This window comes from Ranitomeya variabilis, chromosome 2 (genome assembly GCF_051348905.1).
Source record: "Ranitomeya variabilis isolate aRanVar5 chromosome 2, aRanVar5.hap1, whole genome shotgun sequence".
NCBI classification, from domain to species: Eukaryota; Metazoa; Chordata; class Amphibia; order Anura; family Dendrobatidae; genus Ranitomeya; species Ranitomeya variabilis.
The window spans coordinates 64,337,143-64,364,934 of record NC_135233.1 but is presented as its reverse complement, the minus strand read 5'-3'; the positions used below and the strand labels follow the sequence as shown (position 1 = coordinate 64,364,934).

The window sequence follows — 27,792 nt, the reverse complement described above, 5'->3', positions numbered from 1 at the left end:
AAAAGACAGATGTCCGTCTATGGGTGTGTCCTGGTCAGATCTGAAGTAAAGCAGCTTTGTATTTAAAACAAGTATGTGACAATACAAACCCTAGGAGTTCAGAGCAGGGAACATACTGAGGCGGTGACATAATGATCTCTACAGATGGTGCTCCATGGGCTTCTCCGCAGGACTCACTGTTTGGAAATAAACATCTAAATTAAATCACAAGACCCGTGACAATGATAAGCCTAGCCACAGTCATTTATAATTTATTATTATGTAAATCTGGATGAAATTGGGTTAATGAGAAAGTCAAGATTGCTGGACAGTGTATAATACAGACATGTGGAAGCTGTCAAATGAATCCAGAAAATAGCCAATAAATTGCTGATGTCCCAATGAGAAAAAAAAGTATTAATGCAAAAATCACTGATTTAGAACATGTGTATGTAACGGTGTACGTATGTATGTGTGTATATGCGGCCGCCTGACCTGTTGGAGGAGCAACAGTTTCACAATTTAGTTTTCCTATACATATTTGTTACAAGTAGATGCAAAAGATGCATTTTTATAATTTGGTCTTTTACTACATTGATTACTGAATTTGCAAAGACCAAGCACAGTAGTGTGGAAACCATTACAGCTACAGTAAATGTTCGGAGCAGCTTGGTTTATGCATTGGATACATGCTAGTAATAAATGCCCTGCAGAACACTCACACATTTTTTCTGAATCTTTATTGTGCTGATTATGAAAGGTATTTTAAATGCCAGTCGTAATCCACGGTCCAAATAGAGTAGAATGTGATTAGTTTGTCACATCTTTGACCTGCCTGTGCGTCAGAGTCAGAAATGTACTCTAGTCACAGACTGGAGTACATTTCTACTATAACTTACCCAACTTTTGTAGAGTAGATTATGTTGATTTTGTCAGGCTTCGCCATGCTAGACTCCCTCCTATTAAGCTTGAAAAACATTTTAAAAAGTTGAAAAAACAGCAGAAGACAATTTATTTCCCATCTATGCAGTTTGCAAACTTATGTGATTATTCTATGGCAGTCTTATTTGGAAAATGGTGAATTTGCCCTATAGTTCTGGTTTTTTTTTTGGTCAATTGAGAAGATCGGATTCACCGAGCCAGAAGATAAGCTGTCGGCTAGAGATGGACATAGTTGTAATGGTATAATTTACTGTCCAGTTGTAAGAAATAATAATACTGGTAAAAGGACATTTTAAAGGGGTTATCTGGCGCCATGCTGTTCCACATCGGAGGTAAGTGGTGCCATTGACCTTACAACCCCACACAAAGACGCGTTCGCAACACCCGCTGGTCTCACACACATCTCTTAACGTCATCGGCACCAACTCCTCTCCTGTGCAGAAGTGGGCAGCCACAGATAAGTTCTTTGATTTTTTTTTTACATTTATGCCCTGTCAACAAGTGACAACATACCTCCTACAGGCTGTAATAGTGGGAGCAGCACGGCACGGACATGTCTTTTTATGGATCTTGTCTTGCCTTACTGAGGGCATGCCACTCATATTATGTGATGGAAGGAAACCTATCAGAAATGTATGGCTTATATTTTAGTAGGAAAACCCCTTGAATGGAATTTTTAGGAAATCACAACCCATACACAACTCATGATATTTTCATACTTGGCACATGAAGAGCAAAATGAAGTTAAAATATATCACGTGGTGCAATAAATAGTGCCTTTTTCTAAAGCATTGCTCAGATATCACATTTGAAGATGTTTTTGCATACTTTTTTTTATTTTTTTTTGTACATCATATAATGAGTGAAACTAATATATTTCTCCATCCTGTTGGCTTAGCTTCCGTTTTGGATTTTTAAAAAATGCAAAGCGTGAACTAGACCAAAGTCTTTTATGCTTTAGATAGCTTCCACCGTGATCAGTATTGTTCTATAATAGTTTATTTCTGTACGTCCAGTTGAAGTGTGCTCGGCTGAACTATCTAGAAATACCGTATGTACCGATGCTACATGCAGCCTTTATACGGCCGGTTATACATATGAGCACAGGTGTAAAAATGAGTCATAAGGACACTTTCTCTTTAGAATCATGGAGACACCTGTGCACAGATGAGGGGTTAGTTTGGGAAATGAGTTGAGTGTCTCTGTATTAACCTTTCCAGGGGTCTCTGGTGGCTTCCTTCAAGCCATTATTGATTCTCAAGCTGTGCACCATGAGAGAAGCACATGCTGTTTGCCTTGCAGGAACAAAGGTCCTTACCCAAGGGTATAAACTACTAGGGGGTGTTGCAGCTGATCCTGGTTGGTCTATAGTGCTGACACATCACATTATTACCGTAGTTTTCTTTTCATAGTAAAAGCATTAAAAAAAATCTCTACAATAATAATTGAAATTATAAAAAGAAGCAACCAAGAATCCCTCTACATCATTTGCTTTCTTTAGGGTTATCACTTGATGCACTCCACAAATAATAGTGTCCATTATGGCACCATAACTGACACCTAAAAATACCAGTATGAAATGAGCACAGGACCAAAAATATATTGAAGTATCGAAATAACCTTTATTATAACATTAACATTTAATATTCGAATAAAGATTATTTTGATACCTTATTTAATACATTTTTGTCCTTTTTATAAAGATTATTCTGATACCTTATTTAATATATTTTTGTCCTTTTTACAGAGATTATTTTGATACCTTATTTAATAAATTTTGTTTATTTTGTAAAAGTTTTGTTGATACCTTACTTGATATATATACAGTATATATTTTTTTTGTCCTGCACTCATTAGTTTTGTAAAACATCAAACAGAAGCTGTAGCCACTGACATATCTGCGTGGTGTCGGGACTTGTCTAATCTCGAGGCTCCACCTTTCCTGATTTTCACACACATTCTAAAAAATCCAACAAAGTCTTCACCTGTTTGCAATCCTCGCACAAGCAGGCTGCTCTGCCGGATGAGTCTCACCAACACATTTCCCCCCCTCCATCAGGATTACATGAAGATTAGAGCAAAGAACAATATTGGTAGTCAGCTTGTGAAATGGATTTTGGTTTTGTAGGAGAGCAAGCTTTATTTATGTAAAATAACCGTAATATATGCAGGAATACTTGAATAATATTAGCTTTTTTTTTTTATTTACAATGGGTCAAATTGGACTTCATTTCTGATCCCACGTCCCTGGTCTATCTCCCTTCCCTCTTTGAGGGCTTACAGTTTATATGAGCTGGGTACCCAATCATGGCGTCCTACATTGGCAAATCCACATCAAGCGATAAATCTCTAACTCATTAACGTGATATTACACAGGACATTAGCATCAAGGAACCTTAAGAACAATCAAAGCAGTGACGGACAGAAGAGGGCCCCTGTGCAAGACCATTAAAAAGGGCCCCTTTGTGTTTATGACAAAAGTGGATTGGTGCTTTGGAGGCAGAAGTGGGCCGCCTTATCTCTTGGACCCCAATGCGGCTGCACAGGTTGTATCAGTGGTTTGTCTGCCGCCTAAATCAAAATATTATTTATTTCCTGGACAATAATGGCAAATTTAGAGTGTATGCAATAAATGCCGAATAGAACACAAAAACCTACATCTATCTTGAGAACGCTGCCCCTTTGAGCACCTCCAGGTACGGAAAGATGGCAGCACATAAGCCGTTTATCTCCATTCAATTAATCTTAAAGTCATGGCCGAAAGTATTGACACCTTTGAAATTATTCCAGACAGTAAACTATTTCTCTCAGAATAACAGTGCAATTACACATGTCTTGTTATACACATGTTTATTTACTTTCTGTGTATTGGAACAACACAAAAACGAGAAAGCCAAGGAAAATTGGACTTCATTTCACACAAAACCACCAAAATGGGCCTGACAAAATTGTTAGCATCTTTCCAAAATTGTTGGTAAACAACTTTGTTTCAAGCATGCGATGCACATTCAGATTCAACTGTGGCAAGTAACAGGTTTGGCGATACGAAAATCACTCTTGTTTGGCAAACTGCTCCAGGGCACTCATATTTGAAAGGTGCCTTCTCCCAGCAGCAATTTTAACAACTCTTGACATGTGCTAAAATGGATTTAGATCCGGACTCATTGCTGAACGCTTCAGAACTCTCCAGCGCTGGGTGCTTCTTGAAGTATGTTTGGAGTCATTGTCCTGCAGGAATACCCATGACCTAGGATGCAAACCCAGCTTTCTGTCACTGGGCACCACATGGTGACCAAAAATCCATTGATAATCTTCAGATTTCATGATGCTTTGCACACAGTCAAGGCACCCAGTGTCAGAGGCAGCAAAACAACCCCACCATATTTGACTGTAGGTACTGTGCTAGTTTTTTTCTAGGCCTCATTATATTTTCCATAAACAGAATGATGTGCTTTACCAAGAAGCTCTATTTTGGTCTCATCTGTCCACAAGACACTTTAGCAGAAGGATTTTGACATACTCAAGTACATTTTGGAAAACTGCAGTCTAGCATTTTTATGTCCCTGTGTCAGCAGTGGGGTCCTCCTGGATCTCCTGTCATAGCATACTATTCATTCAAATATCGACGGATAGTTCGCGCTGACACTGATGGTGCTAGAGTTCAAGTTATGAGGCAATTTACACATAAAATGGATTGATAAACTTACTTAATCAGCAGTATACATTGACATCTGTTCACCTTGAGAGTATGTGTAATTTTTGATGGATAAGTCATAAGTATTTAATGGTTTGGATTTCCAAGTTTATGGAAGGAGAGTCCACGTGCAGAAATTCAAGCACCTGATGATTGTCTTTTGAATGTCACAAAGGAAAGGGAATAGTCTTTTGATTCTGAAATGAAATGTTTTGTTTTTTTCTCTTTTTCAGACTAATTTCTGTCTGCCCTATAGTCATGAAAACCTGATTACCTGGCAGCGGTCCAGGCCAGCAGTCCTTGATTCAGTACTGTATGTGCTCTTCAGGGTGTAGCCTCCCTTGCCCGGTAGGGTGATTGTCTTATACCATTGATTGGTTTGGTGTTTGAGCCTGTGAAGTGTGTCCAGCTGCACAGACGCCCATCCTACATGTAAAGCGCAGTAGTTAAGTTTCATGCTGACTGTCTCATCCTTTGTATTCCGCAAATAAGGTCAGCAACAGCGTGGCCATGCAAATGAGAATTCTTATCATTCGTATCAAGACGTCAGGAGGATTATCTAAGCATTAACCTTGATTTTAATGGCATTGGTTGAGTGGCAAAAATCACAATTTGGATGAGTCTGATTATTTACTAAATACAATACATAAATGCAACGGGTTTTTAACACCCATTGCACTCTGGTATTATCGCATTACTTCCATCCTTTGTTGCCTTGCAGACAGGAATATGAAAGCAATCTGTCCTGTAGTGAGACTGGCTCCAGAAGCATTTCTCTGATAAGAAGACCCCCTGCCCTTTGCTAGTGTCTGGTCCAGTAGGCTTAGCCATGCGCTTAATCCCCAGAAAGTGGTTCGATTATTGCTGACCAGCAATGGCAAAATATGTGTGGTTTTTTTTTTTAATGTATTTATTTTTTCAAGCTATCAACCTTCCTTTAATTCCTTAAGCAGAAATGCAGTGCAATCTATATTTCCTTGGCATGTGTCACGCAGATGGTGCAGAGCTCATGTTTTCAAATAACCGTGCTCAAAAATAACATAGTTTGAATAATAAATTCAGCAAATCCGTTCCTGAGAAATAGAAGCACAATTCTCCAGAGCTGCATAAACTTTTACGCATGAAGCTGTATCTCATCCACATTATGCAGAAAGAATAGATTTTGCTACAAAGTGGATATTTGTGCCTTGTAGTCTTTAATTTTTGGAGAAACGAGAAAGAAGGTGATGCTCAATTTTTACATATTGGAACTTTTTTTTTCTTTTTTTTTTAAATATTTGGTGATCTATATGAAACTATTTTTTTTTTTCTTTCTCCGGTGTCATCTTTATTGCTTGACATTTAAAACAAGCAGATACAAATCCTTCACGTAGGCCGCCGCTGTCAGGCAACCATGACTCTACATTTTAGTATTGATTGGAGTCGTTGAAGTAAATTCCTTTTTAAGTTAATCCTCATCCCTTCCCACGACAGGAGAATGCGTATGTCTGTGCATCTATGCAGATGTTCGACACGGCCACCATGAACGCAACAGGAAGAAAATTTTAAAAAAAACAAAAAAAAACACTTTATTTTGCAGAGGATTTGATATGCAAAGTCATTTTTTCTGTAATGGGTTCTGGTTCGGATACTCGCCATGTTACACCTTTTCATACAATATGTATATCTGTTATGTATCTGGTGAAAATGAATTATATTTTCAGTGTGCGGCTTTTTGGTCATCTTATCTGCTAGTTCATCTTTTAGCTCAAGGGGATCACAATGTAGAAATGTTAGTCACCAGTTGAAGGGGTTGGAAGGATGGAAATCGATATTTAACTTATCACAGAATGGTATCTTTTAAAGGATATGGACACCTTCGGGGGCAATTTTTTTTTTTTTTTTTACTGCAGCAAAGTTAAATTAAAAATTTAAATTGCTTGTACACCCGCTATGAACGTAGCTGTGTGTACTCGGGATGCAGAATAAGTTCACACTGCCGCCATCACTGATCTCTTTCGGATGAGTTTGTAACCTGCATCTGTCTTTATTTATCTATTTTTTTATTACTTTTCCCTAAGCTGATTTATGACCACATAGATATGGCAGTGAGGTGTCACAAGACTATACTGTGTGGTCAGTGAGGAACCACGTGATGTCATTTGACTGACAAATATAGACGGGGTCATAATGGTGTAGAAGGGGGCACCACACAGGAAGTAACTGCAATTACATTGCATAGCATGTTCTCTTACAAAAGTCCTATTATTATTTTTTTTATCATGAAACTAAAAGAGGTTGGCCATTACTTTACAAGTCCCTTTCATGTGAACAAACTGCCATAGATGAGCTCTTTTGTAAATACTTTGCTTTTGCATATCTTGTAACCTGAGCTGCTCTGGTTACATGGTCTCTGAATCTCCTGAATTCCTATAATGTCATGTCAAAATCTTACTGAGATCCAGGTTTTGGAAACTGATGGGTTGGGTGTGGCTTGCTGTGTGGGTGGGCAGGACTCCATTCATACACTGCTCCTGTGCATGCTGCTGCAGACACAGCACTTCCTTTCAGACATAGCGCTCTGCAAAAACAGCTCTAACTCAACAGTTCTCCCTGCAGACACCACTCTCTGCAAAAACAGCTGTCCCTCCAGGGTTCTCCCCTCAGACACCACTCTCTGCAAAAACAGCTCTCCCTCCAGGGTTCTCCCTGTAGACACCGCTCTCCCTGCAGACACCACTCTCTGCAAAAACAGCTTTCCCTCCAGGATTCTCCCCGCAGACACCGCTCTCTGCAAAAACAGCTCTCCCTCCAGAGCTCTCCCTGCAGACACAGCTCTCCCTCCAGAGCTCTCCCTGCAGACATAGCTCTCCCTCCAGAGCTCTCCCTGCAGACACAGCTCTCCCTCCAGAGCTCTGGCTGCAGACACAGCTCTCCCTCCAGAGTTCTCCTTGCAGACACAGCTCTCTCTCCAGAACTCTCCCTGAAGACACAGCTCTCCCTCCAGAGCTCTCCTTGCAGGCACAGCTCTCCCTCTAGAGTTCTCCCTGCAGACACAGCTCTCCCTCCAGAGTTCTCCCTGCAGACACAGCTCTCCCTCCAGAGTTCTCCCTTCAGACACAGCTCTCCCTCCAGAGTTCTCCCTGCAGACACAGCTCTCCCTCCAGAGTTCTCCCTTCAGACACAGCTCTCCCTCCAGAGTTCTCCCTGCAGACACAGCTCTCCCTCCAGAGTTCTCCCTTCAGACACAGCTCTCCCTCCAGAGTTCTCCCTGCAGAAACAGCTCTCCCTCCAGAGTTCTCCCTGCAGACACAGTTCTCTCTGCGGATACCACTCACCCTCTAGAGCTCGACCCTTTTATCTTTATGTATACAGCCAGGTGTATATATACATATATGTGTACACATTCTGCTCTATTCCCTCTTTAACATATATACACCCAGCTGTATTCCTTCTATTATATGAGTACATTTATAATTCTCCCCATTTATCATACATAAGTTAGTGAGGGGGGTGCAGGATAATCTTTATTATCAAGGATGCTGTTCTGGTGCTTTGTGCATGCTTCTATTTTCTATAACTGTTGAGGAGATTGTGCTGGGGCTGTGTGTGACACTGGAAGAGGAGTGGGGAGTGTTTAGGGTCAGTTACAGGTCTGTGCTCACTGTTGGATTGCAGTACAAGGCTGATGGGAAATGTAGTCAGAAGGGAGCAGAGGATTCTGAAGAGGAAGTGACGGCAGAGCTGGTGCAATGGCACAGGGAGGGAAGCACAAAGGCAGATAATAATATGCAGAAAAAGTATATGCGATTCTTTAGGGACATTATCCTTTAAATCCATTTTTATATCAAAAACAGTAACTGAGTCAGGTTAGTGGACAACCTCTTAAATTTTCAGCTATCTTCCAGGGCAACTATATTTTGCAATTATAATAAACTTTGTCAAAATGAATAAAATAGCAGACTCCTGGAAAAGGGGGGTGTTATAAACTATCTGCCACTACGTTTTGTAACCAGTATGAACAGGGGCCTAGTTTATCCAGGAATTAAAGTTTACAGTGGCATGTAAAAGTTTGGGCATCCCTGGTCAAAATTACTGTTATTGTGACCAGTTAAGGAAGTTGAAGATGAAATCATCTCTAAAAGGCCTAAAATTACAAATGACACATTTCCTTTGTATTTTAGGCAAAAAACAAAATCATCTTTTGCATTTTAGAATTTACAAAAAGAAAAAAATGTTCAAAAGTTTAGGCACCCTGCATGGTTAGTACCTAGTAGCACCCCCTTTTGAAAGTATCATAGCTTGTAAGCACTTTTTGTAGCCAGCCAAGAGTCTTTCAATTCTTGCTTGAGGGATTTTCATTCATTCTTCCTTGGAAAATTCTTCCAGTTCTGTGAGATTCCTGGGTCGTCCTGCATACTCTGCTATTTTGAGGTCTAGCCACAGATTTTTAATGATGTTCAGATCAGGGGACTGTGAGGACCATTGTAAAACCTTCAGCTTGCGCTTTCTGAGGTCGTCTATTGTGGATTTTGAGGTATGTTTAGAATCATCCATTTTTTAGAAGCCATCTTCTTTTCAACGTCCGCTTTTACAGATGATATGTTTCCATATAAAATCTATTGAAATTTCATTGAATCCATTTTTCCCTCTATCCGTGAAATGTTCCCTGTGCCATTGGCTGCAACACAACCCCAAAGCATGATTGATCCACCCCTATTCTTAATGGTTGGCTAGATGTTCTTTTTCTGAAATTCTGTTCCGTTTTTCCTCCACACATACTTTTTGATGATTGTGGCCAAAGAGTTCTATATTAACCTCATTGGTCCACAAGACTTGTTTCCAATATGCTTCATGCTTTTTTAGATGTCCTTTTACATACTTCTGATGCTGAATTTTATGGTGAAAAAGCAGGAGAGGTTTTCTTTTGATGACTCTTCCATGAAGGTCATATTTCTGCAGGTGTCTCTTAACAGTAGAACAATGTACCACAACTCCAGAGTTTGATAAATCTTTCTGAAGGTCTTTTGCAGTCAAGCAGGGTTCTGATTTGTCTCTCCAGCAATCCTACGAGCAGCTCTCACTGATATTTTCCTTGGTCTTCCAGGTCTTATCTTCTTGTTAACTGCCATTTCTTACTTACATTTCAAACTGAGGAAAGGGCAACTTGAAAAAGTTTTGCTATCTTCTTAAGCTTCCTCCTGCTTTGTGGGCCTCCACCATTTTTATTTTCAGAGTGCTAGGCAGCTGCTTAGAAGAACCCATGGCTGATGTTTTTTAGCACAAGGTTAGAGGAGGCTGGGTTTTTGTAAACCTGGGAACTTTGCATCACCTGGCCTTGCCTAACGATGATGGTGAACAAGCTATAATACTAACAGTCTAATTAAGGTCTGAAACAAGTCTATAAATACAGAACCCCTTTAACATCCCCATTGGTTTCAAGGATTTCTGATTGCAAATGGCAGCTAACATCAGTTAGCCTCAATTTTATCAGGTTTTTGTTGTCTTTGGCAGACATAATAGTGCAGCCTTTTACGCTTTTCTACCGAGTAAAAAAATAAAAAAAAAGGTTTCTGTGGGTGAGTGTTGTGGCTGATATCTCACCAGCTATGGCTGTAGTGTATACATGGTGCAGAGCTATCTCATATATGGTAGTTAATTTCATGATTGCAGTGGGGAAAATAAGAATTTCATACATGGCCAATTTTGCAAGTTTTCTCAACTACGAAGAATGGAGAGATCTGTAATTTTTATCGTAGGTACACTTGATCTGTGAGAGACAGAATCTTCAAAAAAAAAAAATCCAGAAAGTCACATTGTATGATTTTTACATAGTTAATTTGCATTTTATTTCATGAAATAAGTGTTTGATACAATAGAAAATCAGAACTAAATATATCGTACAGAACCCTTTGTTTGCAAGTACAAAGGTCAGAAGTTTCCTGCAGTTCTCACCAAGCTTGCACACGCTGCAGCTGGGATTCTGGCCCACTCCTCCATACAGATCTTCTCCAGATCTTTCAGAGTTTGGGGCTGTCGCTGGGCAAAATTGAGTTTAAGCTCCCTCAAAAGATTTTCTATTGTGTTCAGGTCTGGAATTCTGGCTAGGCCACTCCATGACCTTGAAATGCTTCTAGCTGAGCCGCTCCTTAGTAGCCTTCGCTGAGTGTTTTGGGTCACTGTCATGCTGGAAGACCCAGCCATGACCCATGTTTAATGCTCTTACTGAGGGAAAGAGGATGTTGGCCAAAATCTCCCGATACATGACCCCATCCATGCTCCTTTCAATATGGTGCAGTCACCCTGTCCCCTTTGCAGAAAAGCACCCCCAAAGAAGCAAATTTCTCTCATCACATTTATGACAAAGTTGCTTATTTTCATGTGTACTATTTAATTTATGAAATAAAAGTTAAAACAACAGTTACACTTTAAATATAGATCACTTAGTTAAAATCTTGAATACAGTTGTAAATAACTTTTTCTTAAGCAATAACCGTCATTTTAATTTTTGTTTCATAAATCAATAGCACTCATGAAAAATTGTAATCTATCATATTAGAGAAATCAGTTTCTTTCTCCTGATTTTTTTACTCTCTATTCATGGGTAAAATCTGTCTTCAGTGAAGACAGATTTTACCCAAAACTGAGAATTTTGAGAATAAGCGATCAGTCCAGGAGGAGAGAGAATTGGAATAAGTTATATTAGAAAGTTTCTTATTTTCATATGTACTATTATTTTATGGAAAAAACAAAACTATAGTTATTCTTTCCCGACTTATTAATACAGCTGAGTAACTATTTGCTGTGTGAAGAAAATACTGGTAATTAGACAGTGAAAATTAGATACTACTCAGAAAATTGTAAATTTATATTGTAATGCATCCAAAATTCAGTGTGATTACTGGAATTTAATAAATGTAATAGATATTACAAACCTTTAGACTTTTCGTATTCTCTTTTCCACCTATAGATCACTTATATTGATATTCCGGGACCAAAGGTTCGGCATCTCAATCGTCGTCTTGCAGTAAATTGTGTACAGGATCTTGCCATTTGTTGGTGGCAAGTACCTGCTGATGAGGTTTGCCCTTGGACTCCAATGTCTAGTGACAAAGACCGGGCGAACATAGTCCTATTAGGCTGTTCTAATAACAGACTGGAGGTAAGATAATCGTGAACAAAAAGAAAATTACATCATGATTTTTTTTTTGCCTACTTTTTAAGACTTTGCTAGGTCTACATATTGATAATTGTGAGACAACCAATTTTTTTCTATTTCCAATTTTTCATTTACCATCAGTTCTTTACCATCTGGATAATGGGTATTGAGGTGTACCTGGAATTTTAGGAAGGAAACAGATTGGCCCTACATTTTGGGCAATAAAGGACCTGTAAATACAATATTTGTTATACTTGAATATCAGCAAATGTTGTAAAAAGGTTGTCCAAAAGTTTAAAATTACAAAAAAAAAGCCTAAACAGTTTTTTGGAAAACTGTAAAACCAAGTTAGAAAAACTTCGTTCACAGCTAGATACCATCATTTATTCTGCTCTTTGATTTATTAGGTTATTACTTTGACTTCCAGAATTAATAGACAGAAAGGGTAGTTCAGCTCATACCGAATGGTATTGTAGTACAATGAAAGGTGCAATTAAGTGTTAGAGACCCGTGTGATTTACGAAGTGCCTCTCGTAAAAAAGAAAAAAAACACACAAAAAATATATATTGGCTTATAGCCATCAAATTCATAAATCCTCAATCTTTTGATTCCTATATGATTTATTTTCATTGCAACTTTCATTGGAACAACACTCCCTAATGTCTTAATACATCAAAAAAGGCTAATATGTATGTTACCATTGTACTGTTGAAAAGCACTGTGTCGTTCTTTGCAACGTGAGCCTTATCCTGTGGCAGAATCCCAAGGAAGAGGTAATTAAAATAAAATGATTAAATCACTATTTCCCAAATTGAGTCCTTTGTGATTTCTAACATCTCAACTGGCTACTGCTGTAAATTTCTAATATAATTCCTTTCCTGTTGCTTGGGGATTTAGCGCATTTGTTTCCTAATAATTGCAATTAAAATAACACTAACAATATTGTCTACCCCTCTGTGCCTAAAGTAGTACATGCGTTTATCAAGTAAACAAGCACGATTACCGATTGAAAGAACGATGAGAGTTTAATATACTATCTCAATTTTATCTAATTTATAGAAAAATCTGGGCTTAAAGATGTTCTGTTAAGTAGTAGAGACTTTACAGCAGAAATTGCTGCAGAAAATTTCTGCAAGAATTCACAGAGAAATCCACGACGATAAATCTGCACCAATTTGTGGATATTTGCTTGCTGATTTTACCTTCAGAATAGAGCCAAGTGCCAAAAGTTAAAAAAAAAAAAATAAAAAAAAGCTCTACACCCAACGCCTCTAGTTTTACCATCTAAATACATCTCTGGTGCCCTGCTGGTCTCTTTGTCATCGGAAAAGACATCATTGCAGGAGGCTCAGCAGGGAAAACCAACTAAGGCTGTGTTCTCATGTCCAGTAGTCATCCGTTAGAACAGATCCAGCAGAAATCCGTTAACAAAAAAGTTGTGCAGACGCAATTATTTTTGGTTCCACTAAGAAAAACTAATTTCAACTGGATCAATTTTTTTATGTTTTTTGCTTACTGGATCAGCTTCCACTAAGAAAAAATGGATGGCTTTTTAATGGATCCGCTTTCCATAGATTTCAATGTTAAATAAACGGATATAGTTGAAATCTATATTTTTTTTTACTTAGTCAAAAAAGTTGTGTTTTCTCAACTTTTTTTGTTAACTGACTGCAGCTGGATCCATTCTAACTGTTGATTACTGGACATGTGAGCATAGCCTAAGGCTTCTTTCACACTTGCGTCGGTACGGGTCCGTCGTGCGACGTACCGACGCACGTTGTGAAAATGTGGCACAACGTGGGCAGCGGATGCAGTTTTTCAACGCATCCGCTGCCCATTCTAAAGTCCAGGGAGGAGGGGGCGGAGTTCCGGCCACGCATGCGCGGTAGGAAATGGCGGACGCAACGTACGAAAAAACATTCCCTTGAACGTTTTTTCGTGCCGATGGTCCGCCAAAACACGATGCATCCAGTGCACGACGGATGCGACGTATGGCCATACGTCGCGATCCGTCGGCAATACAAGTCTCTGGGAAAAAAACGCATCGTGCGGGCACATTTGCAGGATCCGTTTTTTTCCTAAAATGACGCAAGTGTGAACGAAGCCTTAGAGAAAGCAGCCGGAGACCAGGGAAAGGACCGTCAGAATTGGCTCGGGAAATGTATGTAGTAATGCTGTTTTTTCATTTTCAATCTTTGAGAACAGTTAGGTTTTTATTTTTATTACATTTTCAAATTTCTAACAGGGAAGGAATTGAGGCTGGGTTGGGGAAACAATCTTGGACACGCAGGCCCATTAAATATGCAAAGGTGCAAAAAGGAAGATCATCAATGGACCGTCATCTTGAAACCATAAACTTAATAACGAAAATATGCAAGAAGCTGTAAGATTGAGTAGAGTGAAGGAAGGGAGAAAACAAAGGAGAGGTGTTATTCAGAAGTTAAGGAGAGGATAAAAATGGGGTGCACCAAATGGGGGCAACAGCCAACCGCAGCCTTACAGACCAGAGAAACAGAAAAACATGTGCCTAGCGTGCCATGAGCTCTTAATTTTCAGTATATTTTCAGTCCACTATAACTGGATTTTATTGTCGATGTTGACTTGCCCATTCAGTTCTGATTACAACAAACCTGCCATCATTCCACATACAGTAGATTGCACTTCAGGTCAATTTACTCACTTTCTGCTACTGGACTCACAGCAGGTTTTTCCACACAAATTTGGATGGAATATTTGGCTAATTTTCAGTAATATCGTGACCTTATAGAAAGTGTTGCCAAATATTGCTGATAATAATGGTAATGCTAACAAAGGAAAAACATAGGAGTTTTAAGGTAGAAAAAGCTCCCTAAACTACCTAATGATGATTTTTACATGGACATGATTGAAACACTTAACTTCAGTTACAAAATGGCTTGCTTAGGGTTTAGAGGCCCCAAACCTATGATTGATTCCCTTTAATATTCACATTTTTGATTTTTGGGTTTGTCATTTTAGTTGGGTCTATATACACAATATAACAGCATGTATTGTCTCTTGGTTGCAATATTTACCGGTAGTTTCCTTCTGCTTTTTCTTCTTAGGTGCTGAGTTACATCCGCACCGAGGGCGATATGCTGGACGCTAGCTTTAGTATCACTCAGCCTTACCAGGTACTTACAGTAGAGCACTCAATGAGCTCCGACAACGAACCTATGGTTGACAGCTGCGTCTATGAATGTGCAAGAAACAAAATGCAGTGTGCTTCAGTCACTAAAATCCCCCTCAATTCCCGAGCCATAAGCTGTGACAGGAACAAGGCCGAGGACAGGCTTCTTCTTGGCTGTGAAGATTCTTCGATAATTCTTTATGAAGCTCATCGCAGAGTGACTCTTCTGGCCCAGGCTGATCTTTTGCCTTCATTAATCCAGTGGCATCCTGCTGGATGTATTTTTGTGGTGAGCAACAATCAAGGGGAGGTACAAATATTTGACATGGCACTCTCACCCATTAAAGTCCAGCTTGTTGCTGAAAACCTTGCCCCAACATCCACCCTGCAATGCAATAAGCAGTTTGAGGTGTCCAGCAGCCTGGTGGACATCAAGTGGACTTACCCTCGTACTGCAGCTCAGTGCTCGGATAGTGCCGATATATATAACCTTGTGTTTCTGAGATTTCACGGGGGACCCGTAGGAGTTCTTCAGTTCAAGCTTGGTAAGATATTAGAGTATAAATATACGTATACATAGAGTATAAATATAATGTTCTAACATTAGCTGCACTCAGAGTTTTCTATGGTAGTGTACTTTGGATATGGCTCATTATTGGTTGCTTACCGTCTCTTGCCTTGATATATAATCTCACACTAACTAATGCAGTCTCTGACAGTAGATGAGTTATGTACATTGTAAGGATTTCGTACTCACTTAGGTGTGGCAGGAGAAAAACAGGAGGCGTGCTTCTTTAAGAAAAAAGTCCGTGCGGGTTTATTTCCTTCATATACCCAACAGTAACAACAAATGATAAACGGCCTTCAGAGCAGGCAAAACAACACACAATGTCCTTAGCCGGGCTCTCTGCTCCCTCAGGCCTGTGGGCACACAGGCTGGGGCAATGTCCAGCACCACACACCGGAGGCCTTCTACCTCCCAACACACAGACCATGTGCCAAACAGCCTCCATTGTGTAGGCTGTAACCGCACCCACAGGTGAGGTATGTGGGTAGCCAGACCCACCTATCTCTCATAGCTACCCACAAGCCGGACCCAGGTGCACTCAACAACATCCTAGTGCACCTAGTGCCATCCCTGTGACACATACCTCCCATTGATTACGTGGCCATTAGCCTCCTTACAACATGAAGAGATGAAAAAATCTTGGAGAACAATAGTAAATAATAATAGCTAAGTCATGCTGCATTATGATTTAGTAATGAAAGTTACTATTGTCTTGTGAAAACAACTTATCACCTATCTGCAGTATAGGCAAAAAATAACAGCACTTCCAAGCCCCCTATGAAACATTGCATGCACGCAACCTGACAGACCACAGTCCCGAATGTCCTCCATATATAAATGCAGGAAGAGGACAATAATGAAGCAGCAATCTAATTGATATATCCAAACGGTGTATTCAGATCCAAGATTCTACATTTGGGCTACAGTTCAGCACATGCTTGATGAAGGCTTCATTCTTTTCGTGTTCCTATGCACAGCATAGGGGAGAACTTGTTGATTGTTGGGGGTCCGACCAATCTATCCGCAGAACTGGGAACTTTTCTTCCTGTTGGAATGGTAGCAGCAAGGCACATTTTTGACCGACGCTCCATTAATTCCCTAACAAGCATGCAATCCCCACATGTGGGAGGCTGTCTAACAACTGCAAATCGTGAACCACAGGGACTCGAACATAATATCCAAGCACATTCGCTCATCACTAATCATCACATTTAGTGTAAAATGTGGACAGTAAAAAACAAAACAAAATGGATGCTAGAGATGGTGCAAATCAATTCACCCAACGTGGTCCATTGGCCATGACAGTGATCTGTGGCCCCAGGACGAGAGCTGTGAGAACCACAGAAACGGAAAAAAATGAGTTACAGCTGCTGAAATATAGTGACGCAAACAAAAATGTCTAACGTTAAAGAGGTTGTTCAGCACTTTTAGAGGAGCCACTGTCCTCGGAAGGGACTGACTCTCCCCATGCCGCGTAGCCGGGTACTGCACATCTGTCATCTGGGGCCACGATCAGTAGATGTAGCAGCTCCGTAACTGAGCACATCCGGCCGCTGCCGGCACCGAGAACAGCTGATTGGCGGGGGTGCAGTGTGGTACTCCACCTGTCAGACACTGATGACCTATCCTGAGGTCATCAATGTTAAAGTAGTGGACATCATGTTTATCGCTCTTCCATTAAAGGATTAAAAAATGAAATTGAAAACTAGACTCATAAAAAGGGACTGGAAAACACTTTTTGTGCTGCTTGTGTGAAGCTGGATCACTGCTTGTGCATTATGGTTTATCATGGTGATGGCAGGAACAGCAGTTGTTAGGCGGTGAGTAGATGCTGAAGTACTATGTACTGTGGCAAAAGAAGACAAAACTGTTTTCTGATTCAGCCTTTCAGGGTTGTGTTATTTCACAGCTCCTTAGGTCAACAGGGAATTAGACATAGAAACAAGGCCAAACGTCCTGCAAGTTGGCAGCGATACTAACCAGCATCCGTCAGCCAAATGTACAGACGCACAACATCTCAACAAAAGCATTTCTTTACTGCAGAACAAAAACGAACATCGGTGGATGCCACAAAGTCACTGTGCTACGTCGCTCTGTAAACCCTCCAGAAGCCGATTCTAGATTCTTCATTGGTGTTTTTTTTACTAATTAAAGTAGTTCTCCAGTGATTTTGTATTGAGTCATCCTGTCACTTGTCTCCCAATGTGTACGGTGTCATGTAAAAGTTTGGGAACCCCTGGCTACAAAAAGCGTTTACAAGCTGTGATACTTTCACAAGGGGGTGCTGTTAGGTACTAACCATGCCAGGTTTCCCCAAACTTTTACATCGGCCTATTTTACTTTTTCTAATTTGTAAATTTAAAAAATGAACAAATACGGTATATATATATTTTTGCCTAAAATACAGAGGAGAAAAGTGTTATTTTTAACTTTAGGCCTTTTGGACATCATTTCATCTTCAACTTGCTTAACTGTTCACAGTAGCAGTCATTTTGACCAGGGGTGCCCAAACTTTTACATACCGCTCTGTATTTCTGCCTATATTACCTGATTTAGTTGTTCCTTTCTATCTATGGGTCTGTGATGTAAAGTTTTCTTTTTGTAGAGTTCCAAGTTGACATGTAGAGTCTTATAGGCATCTTCACAAAGGAAGAGAGCAGGGACAGTAGAGTGGCCTATTGGAAATAGCAATCCTAAAAGTCAGTATTGACTCTTTAAATAGCCTTACCACATGACTTATCACTTTCTATTTTAAAATTCATAGTCTATGCATGAGAATTATATACCTCTATGTTCTCTGAAGACGGTCACCATCTCAGTCACCAGAATTTCGTGTATGACGAAGGAGTGTAACACTGAAGTTCTCCACAGGGTGGGACTGAAACGCCTATCAGTTACTGATGTTGACTAGACGGCTCCCAGTTATCATGTAGGAGATGACAAGTCTGACTTCTTGATGTTATACTTATATATTAGCTTATTTCGGAAAATATTTAGGAGTCCCCACTGCAGGCAGAGATTGCACTGGCTCCAGCTGCACATGTGATGCTAGGCTGATGCTTCATGCAATTTATAGCATGGAGACTGAAGAGAACAAAGAGGAAGTGCAGAGGATGGCAGACACTCAGGTGGGTCTGCAGAGATGGAAAAACATTTTAGTGGATTGCCTCTTAAAGAAAAATTCAACATGTGATCACCACAAGACTAAAGAAGTTGTCAACGTAGCTAATGTCGCAAAATCTGAGGATGTTTTTCTGTCTTATAAGCAAAGGAACTTAAATTGTCATTATCATTTGCTATAGCACCGTAGAGCTGTACAATGAAACATAGGATTAAAGGGAACCTGTCACCGCCAAAATCAAAGGTGAGCTAAGCTCACCGGCACCAGAATGCTGTAGATAAGCCCCCAATGTATCCTGAAAGATGAGAAAAAGAGGTTAGATTATACTCACCCAGGGGCGGTTCTGGTCCGATGGGTTTCACGGTCCGGGGCCTCCCATCTTCATAGGGTGACCTCCTCTTCTTGTCTTCATGCCGCGGCTCCTTCGCAGGCGTACTTTATCTGTCCTGTACTCCAGTGCGCAGGCGCCGGGAAAGGTCAGAGAGGCCCAGCGCCTGCGCACTGCAGTACTTTGTTCTGCCCTCAACAGGGCAGTGAAAGTACGCCTGTGCCGGAGCCGCATCGTGAATACAAGAAGAGGACGTCATCGTAAGAAGATGGGAGGCCCCGGACCGCAACGCCCATCGTACCCGAACCGCAGCGGGACCGCCCCTGGGTGAGTATAATCTAACCTCTTTTTCTCATCTTTCAGGATACATCGGGGGCTTATCTACAGCATTACAGAATGCTGTAGATAAGCCCCTGATGCCGGTGGGCTTAGCTCAACTTCTATTTTGGCGGTGACCGGTTCCCTTTAATATATATCATATAAATGTAGACACACATGCAGTAAGTAAAGAGATCAACACAGGCGGAGAAAAGGAACTGTTCATAAAAGCCTAAAATGTAGAACTAAGAATCTGTCATCCGGCTCATGCTTGTACATGCTCAAAACCAGGGGGCTGAAATTTAGAGGGTCTGTCAGCCCAGACATATGTTCCCGTGTTCCCCACAACATAACAACCTGAAGCATCTTTTCATAGAACTTTGTTTTAGCCATTCTTTTTTCATACGTTATGAAATTAAAGGCGTTGTTGTCTACTACTTTGACAACTCCCAATCAGATAAGAAAGGCTTCTATCACCTCCAGCACCAGTGCTGTTCCAGACGCTGGCTGCAAGAATCAGACGCTGGCTGCAAGAATCAGACGCTGGCGGCAAGAATCAGACGCTGGCGGCAAGAATCAGACGCTGGCGGCAAGAATCAGACGCTGGCGGCAAGAATCAGACGCTGGCTGCAAGAATCAAACGCTGGCTGCAAGAATCAGACGCTGGCTGCAAGAATCAAACGCTGGCGTCAAGAATCAGACGCTGGCGTCAAGAATCAGACGCTGGCGTCAAGAATCAGACGCTGGCTGCAAGAATCAGACACTTGCTGCAAGAATCAGAAGCTGGCTGCAAGAATCATACACTGGCTGCAAGAGACAGACGCTTGCTGCAAGAATCAGACACTGGCTGAAAGAATCAGACACTGGCTGCAAGAATCAGACACTGGCTGCAAGAATCAGACACTGGCTGCAAGAATCAGACACTGGCTGCAAGAATCAGACACTGGCTGCAAGAATCATACACTGGCTGCAAGAATCAGACACTGGCTGAAAGAATCATACACTGGCTGCAAGAATCATACACTGGCTGCAAGAATCATACACTGGCTGCAAGAATCGGACGCTGGGTGCAAGAATCGGACGCTGGGTGCAAGAATCGGACGCTGGGTGCAAGAATCGGACGCTGGGTGCAATAATTGGACGCTGGCTGCAATAATTGGACGCTGGCTGCAATAATTGGTTGCTGGCTGCAATAATTGGTTGCTGGCTGCAATAATCGGTCGCTGGCTGCAAGAATCGGTCTCTGGCTGCAAGAATCAGACACTGCAAGAATCAGACACTGGCTGGAAGAATCAGATGTCTCCTTAAGAAGTTTCCACGAAACGTGGGTTGGGGCGGCAGGGATCAACTAAAATTGATTTGGAAGTAAGTGCATTGTCCTACTTTAATTCAATTAATCTTCCTAGTGTGCCATTAGTGCTTAGTTTTTGGATGGCTCTTGTAGCACCGTGTTAATTTTGATAATAGGCACAGTACTATATGTTATGTTATTATTGCTAGTTGATCCCTGCACCTTTGCCAGACAGTGTCAGTGTTATATATATATATATATTGAAATTTTGTTCAAATATTCTAAATAAAGATTAATTTGGCTATTATACTCTTTGGGTGTCGAACCCTTTGTTTTTTGGTATAAAGAATTAGACGCTAGCTGCAAGAATCAGGTGCCGGCTGTGTGATTTCAGAACTCTGAAACGCTTCATACTTTGAAAAGCCGTCCGGAGATTATGGGGCCGATTCATTAAGGTTTTTATGCCAGAACTCTGACATAAAGTAAAACCTCTTAGTCACAATATTTTGCGTAAGTCGGAAGGTTGCACAAATATTTTGCTACTTTTGACATTTTCATGCGAGTCCCAGCCATGATGAACGTAGCGTAGATGGGGTGCGGATACTCTCTTCATATTCATAAAAGTCGCGTAACTTTCTCCACAAGTGTCCTGCAACTGCGCTCACCACGTAACGGTTGCGCCTAATTCATTACGTGGTGTGCGCCTTAATGGATTTGACACATAGTACTCCAGCGAGCCCTTCTTTAGGACACCAGTGTTAAAGAATCAGCTCCTAAGTATCTCGGCTCGTTACTCCCAACGCGTTTCCCACCCAGATTCTTTATGATCACATACCCCTTACAGCTCACAGTGTGCAATACACATCACGTTTTATCCATGGCTTAGATTTGGGTGCCCCTTTCCTGTCTGCTCTTTATCCCTGGTATGCAAGTGGCAGAATTTTAACATTAAATGTATTGAAAGCTGGGATCGCTGGACACGTTCACATTTTGTCAGCATTCGGTGCCAGTTTACAATGTGGCACATTAAAAAAAAAAAAAAGAATCCGTTCTTGCAGCAGTGTCACACTTTCCATTTGTCAGCATTTTTATGGCTATTTCCTCAATGTCTAAATAAATTATTCTAGGCATAGGTAAAAATATAGAAAACAATAAAACAATAGCTGAGATTAGCGCAACGTACTTGTGGCTGAAGTTTGACAAAGCGAAATCTAGATGAATATCTGCATACTAGGCTGCCATGGATTATGTCTCCACTAGGATCCTATCTGATAGTTATGTAATATATTGGGCTTAATCCTTTTATTGGCACATAGCGTTTTATGTTTGTCTGTTATCTCCTGGTCCCGTTTTTAATTGTTATTTTAGTGCATTGATTTTAGGCTGGGATGTGTTGCTTTGTTACACATACTGGCAGAATTGTGTTCAGAGTTGTTAGCCTGTGGCAAATTTAGATTTTTAGTTTACAAAAATAAAATCCAAGGTTTAGCCCTGAATATCTTTTAGTTATTTGTAGCCTGAGCCACACGAAGATTAGCCGCATTGTCATTCAGTAATGCTAATCTGTGGATATTGGCCATGCAGAACATGTGTATGTGCACACATTGCTTTTTGATGCGCGTTTTTATCACTGAAAAAGTGCCAAGGGAATGGGATTTCTGAAATCTCATGCACATGCTGCTTTTTTTCTTGCAGATTTAAAGCAGGTTCATATGTCTTACAGCATTTTTGCTGCGTTTTTCATAAATTCCAATGAATGAGGGAAAGAAAAAGATAGATAACGTGCATATTTTATGCAACGTTTTTGCTGCCAACACTCTAGTATTTGGGGCAAAATCTGCTGCAAATACTGAATATGTGCACATATAATAATGGAGCATGCTGCATATTCCTGCAAGGATTTCCTTCACTGAGTGAGAATAAGTATGAAACATGGGTGACATTTTTCATTTACGGTACTTGTATTGCATGCTGAATCCATGAGATTCTGAACTAGTGAACAAATATTAACATATCAGCTGGATCTGAAATTACTAGGATTACTGGTGTTAGGGACAAGAAAAATTAATTGGTACAATTATCAGTAATTTTTACAGAATTCTTCTCATTCAAAATTTGTCTCATATACATATAAACTCCTCAACACTGAAATTTCAACAGCAAGAAACAAAATTCTAAGGCTATGTGCACACGTTCAGGATTTCTTGCAGAAATTTCCTGAGAAAAACCTGAAATTTTCTGCAAGAAATCTGCATGCGTTTTTTTGGCGCGATTTTTGCGCGGTTTTTTTCGGACATTTCCCAATGCATTATATAGTGGGAAATGCGCCAAAAATCCGCAAAATTAATTAACATGCTGCATTTTTTACCGCGATGCGTTTTTTTCGCGGAAAAAAAACGCATCATGTGCACAAAAATGGCAGAATGCATTCTAAATGATGGGATGCATAATGTATGCAGTTTTTATGCGTTTTTATAGCGTTTTTATAGCGAAAAAAACGCTAAAAATCTGCAACATGTGCACACAGCCTTAGAAGTATGAAAAATCATAGGATGGCATGCTAATGATATGTATATGATGAAAAAATAAAAAGATAATTTTCAAAACGTCTCAATTTATTCTTCTTAGAGTTTGAGCAACATGTACAGAATTCCCCACACGTACACACCTTGACCACTATCACTGAGATTATTAATGGTTGTCTGAAGAATGTTCTTCTGCGCTGAATGAACTTGGGCAAAACATCAAGATCCACTGCTGGCAGATCCCTTTGTCGACCAATTGACGCAATAACAGCATGTGATATTATTTGGTGCTACCTTTCTTATATAAAATTAAGGTAATATTCTTGAGCATTAGTTAGGCATTTCTCTGTATATATACAATTGAAACCAGAAGTTTACATACACTATATAAAAAAACACATCTGCGTGTTTTTCTCAATATCTGACATGAAATCAGAATAAACCTTTCCTGTTTTAGGTAGGTTTAGGATTACCATAATTATTAGGCTGGAGTCACACTCGGCGTAAGACAATACGGTCCGTTTTTTACGGCCGTAATACGGAGAAATGTTCCCAAAATAGTGGTCCGTATGTCATCCGTAGGCAGGGTGTGTCAGCGTATTTTGCACATGGCATCCTCCGTATGTAATCCGTATGGCATCCGTACTGCGATATTTTCTCGCAGGCTTGCAAAACCGACATCTAATGGATTTATGTGCTCAAATGTTCGGGAAAACATATATACAGTGTATATATATATATATATATATATATATATATATGTCATTGAGACACATATATATATATATATTATGTATTTATATTTAATTCAGAGCGATATCTGTGAAAAGCCGGTAATTCAATTGCCGGTTTTTCATTTCTCCTTCACAAACCCGACATGATATGAGACATGGTTTACATACAGTAAACCATCTCATATCCCCATTTTTTTTGCATATTCCACACTACTAATGTTAGTAGTGTGTATGTGCAAAATTTGGGCGCTGTAGCTGCTAAAATAAAGGGTTAAATGGCGGAAAAAATTGACGTGGGCTCCCGCACAATTTTCTCCGCCAGAGTGGTAAAGCCAGTGACTGACGGCAGATATTAATAGCCAGGAGAGGGTCCATGGTTATTGGCCCCCCCGTGGCTAAAAACATCTGCCCCCAGCCACCCCAGAAAAGGCACATCTGGAAGATGCGCCTATTCTGGCACTTGGCCACTCTCTTCCCACTCCCGTGTAGCGGTGGGATATGGGGTAATGAAGGGTTAATGCCACCTTGCTATTGTAAGGTGACATTAAGCCAGATTAATAATGGAGAGGCGTCAATTATGTCACCTATCCATTATTAATCCAATTGTCTGAAAGGGTTAAAAAACACACACACACATTATTAAAAATTATTTTAATGAAATAAACACACAGGTTGTTTTAATATTTTATTGCTCTCTCAATCCACCTAAGACCCTCGCTTGGCAAAATAATAAACCCACAATATACATACCCTCTGATGAACCGTCACGTCCCACGAGGTAATCCATCTGAAGGGGTTAAAATATTTTACAGGCAGGAGCCCTGCTAATGCAGCTGTGCTCGTGCTTGTAAGCCCCGGCGAATGAAGGAAATGTAGGTCAATGACCTATAGTTACCTTCAGTCGCGGTGATGCGCCCCCTGCTGGTTGTCCTCATATGACCTGGAGCGTGGGAAAAAGTTCCCAGGCTGCAGTTCATGAGGACAACCAGCAGGGGGCGCATCACCGCGACTGAAGGTAACTATAGGTCATTGACCTACATTTCCTTCATTCGCCGGGGCTTACAAGCACGAGCACAGCTGCATTAGCAGGGCTCCTGCTTGTAAAATATTTTAACCCCTTCAGATGGATTACTTCGTGGGACGTGACAGTTCATCAGAGAGGGTATGTATATTGTGGGTTTATTATTTTGCCAAGCGAGGGTCTTAGGTGGATTGAGAGAGCAATAAAATATTAAAACAACCGCTGTGTTTATTTCATTAAAATAATTTTTAATAATGTGTGTGTGTGTTTTTTAACCCTTTCAGACAATTGGATTAATAATGGATAGGTGACATAATTGACGCCTCTCCATTATTAATCTGGCTTAATGTCACCTTACAATAGCAAGGTGGCATTAACCCTTCATTACCCCGTATCCTACCGCTACATGGGAGTGGGAAGAGAGTGGCCAAGTGCCAGAATAGGCGCATCTTCCAGATGTGCCTTTTCTGGGGTGGCTGGGGGCAGATGTTTTTAGCCACGGGGGGGCCAATAACCATGGACCCTCTCCTGGCTATTAATATCTGCCCTCAGTCACTGGCTTTACCGCTCTGGTGGAGAAAATTGCGCTGGAGCCCACGCCAATTTTTTCAGCGATTTAACCCTTTATTTTAGCAGCTACAGCGCCCAAATTTTGCACATACACACTACTAACATTAGTAGTGTGGAATATGCAAAAAAAAGGGGATATGAGATGGTTTACTGTATGTAAACCATGTCTCATATCCTGTCGGGTTTGGGAAGGAGAAATGAAAAGCCGGCAATTGAATTACCGGCTTTTCACTAACACCGCTGCGTATTTCTCACAAGTCACACTGCTGGTCCGTGTGGAATCCGTAATTTCTCGCCCCCATAGACTTTCATTGGCGTTTTTTTGCGCAATACGCTGACAAACGCAGCATGCTGCGATTTTGTACGGCCGTAGAAAGCCGTATAATACTGAACCGTAATATACGGCTGATAGGGGCAGCCCCATTGAGAATAATTGTGCCGTTTGTTTGGCGAGTTTTACGGACGTATTTTCTGCGCTCTTACGTCCGTAAAACTCGCTAGTGTGACGCCGGCCTTAATGTTTGCCAAATGCCAGAATAATGACAGAGAGAGAATGTTTTAAGGCATTACTTACTGCAAAGTCAAAAGTTTACATACACTAAGATAACTTTGCCTGTAAACAACTCTGGACTGCCCGTATGATGATGCCATGTGTTTGGAAGCTTCTGTTTTTTTTTGAAACATCTAAGTTAATTAGAGACACACCTGTTGATGTATTTCAATACACACCTGAAACACACTGCTTCTTTGTGTAGCATCATGGGAAAGTCTCAAGAAATCAGCCAAAATATCAGGAAGAGAATTGTGGACTTGCACAAGTCTTGCTCATCCTTGGGTATAATTTCAAGATACCTGAAAGTGCCTCTTTCATCTGTACAAACAATTATATGCAAGTACAAACAAGATGGGAATGTCCAGCCATCATACTGCTCAGGAAGGAGACGGGTTCTGTGTCCCAGAGATGAACGTGCTTTGGTCCGACATGTGCATATCAACCAAGGACAAAAGCAAAAGACCTTGTGAAGATGATGGCAGAAGCTGGTAAGATTGTGTCAATATCCACAGTGAAACGAAAACTGTATCAACATGGGCTAAAAGGCCACTCTGCCAGGAAGAAGCCATTACTCAAAAAGAAACAAAAAATGTTTGCAAATTCACACAGTAGCAAAGTCCTTAATTTTTGGAGACATGTCCTGTGGTCTGATGAAACAAAAATTGAACTTTTTGGGCATAATGACCATCGTTACGTTTGGAGGAAAAAGAGAGACGCTTGGAAGCCCAACTGTGAAACACGGTGGTAGCAACATCATGTTGTGGGCTTGTTTTGCTGCAGGAGTGACTGGTGCACATCACAAAATAGATGGCATCGTGAGAAAAGACTATGTGGCAATACTGAAGCAACATCTCAAGACATCAGCCAGGAAGTTAAAGCTTAGGCGGAAATGGGTCTTCCAAATGGACAATGACTCAAAGCACACTGCCAAAATGGTAACAAAGTGGCTTAAGGATAACCAGGTCAATGTTTTGGAGTGACCATCACAAAGCCCTGATCTCAATCCTATTGAAAATTTATGGTTAAAGCTGAAAAGGCAGGTGCGAGCAAGGAGACCTACAAACCGGGATCAGTTACACCTGGTTTTGTCAGGAGGAATCCACCCAAATTCCGACTATTGTGAGAAGCTTGTGGAAGGATATCCCAAACGTTTGACCCAAATCATTCAGTTTTACGTCGATGGTACCAAATATAATGAAATGTGTGTAAACTTTTTACTTTGCAGTAAGTAATAAAAATGCCTTAAAACATTCTCTCTCTTCTCTCTCTCATTATTCTTGCATTTGGCAAATATTACCGTATTTTTTGGCATATAAGACGCACTTTTTCCCCCCAAAAAAAGGGGGGAAAATGGGGGGTGCGTCTTATATTCGCAATGCAGGCTTACCGTGGACCGTGGCGGCAGAGGTGCGGCGGCAGAGGTGTGGAGATGAGGAGGCGCAGTGAGCAGGGTCCCTTTCCCCGGTGAGGTGATGCAGCAGCCCCAGTAATGCAGCAGAGCCGGGTGAATCCTGTTGTTATCGGTGCGTTCGCAGATGGAGCTCTGCTGCCCGGGGCTTCAGGAAAATGGCCGCGGGATGCCGCGCGTGCGCAGATGGGGATCGCGGCGGCCATTTTCCTGAAGCCCCGGGCAGCAGAGCTCCATCTGCGAAAGCGCGGCCTCAGGAAGATGGCCGCGCGCACCGATAACAACAGGATTCACCCGGCCCTGCTGCATTACCGGGGCTGCTGCATCACCTCACCGGGGAAAGGGACCCCGCTCACTGCGCCTCCTCATCTCCACACCTCTGCCACCACGGTAACAACAGGATTCACCCGGCACTGCTGCATTACCGGGGCTGCTGCATCACCTCCCCGGGGA

General features: G+C 41.0%; 1 protein-coding gene across 3 annotated transcripts in view; it reads left to right on the top strand.

Annotated features, from left to right (window-relative positions):
* WDPCP (WD repeat containing planar cell polarity effector) overlaps nt 1–27,792 on the top strand; it is a 357,770-nt gene that overhangs the window by 142,865 nt on the left and 187,113 nt on the right. For all 3 annotated transcript variants that reach the window (XM_077282497.1, XM_077282498.1, XM_077282499.1), the window contains 2 exons: nt 11,565–11,756; nt 14,838–15,447. In XM_077282497.1, coding sequence (XP_077138612.1) covers nt 11,565–11,756; nt 14,838–15,447 — 802 coding nt within the window. The remainder of the gene's footprint in view (nt 1–11,564; nt 11,757–14,837; nt 15,448–27,792) is intronic.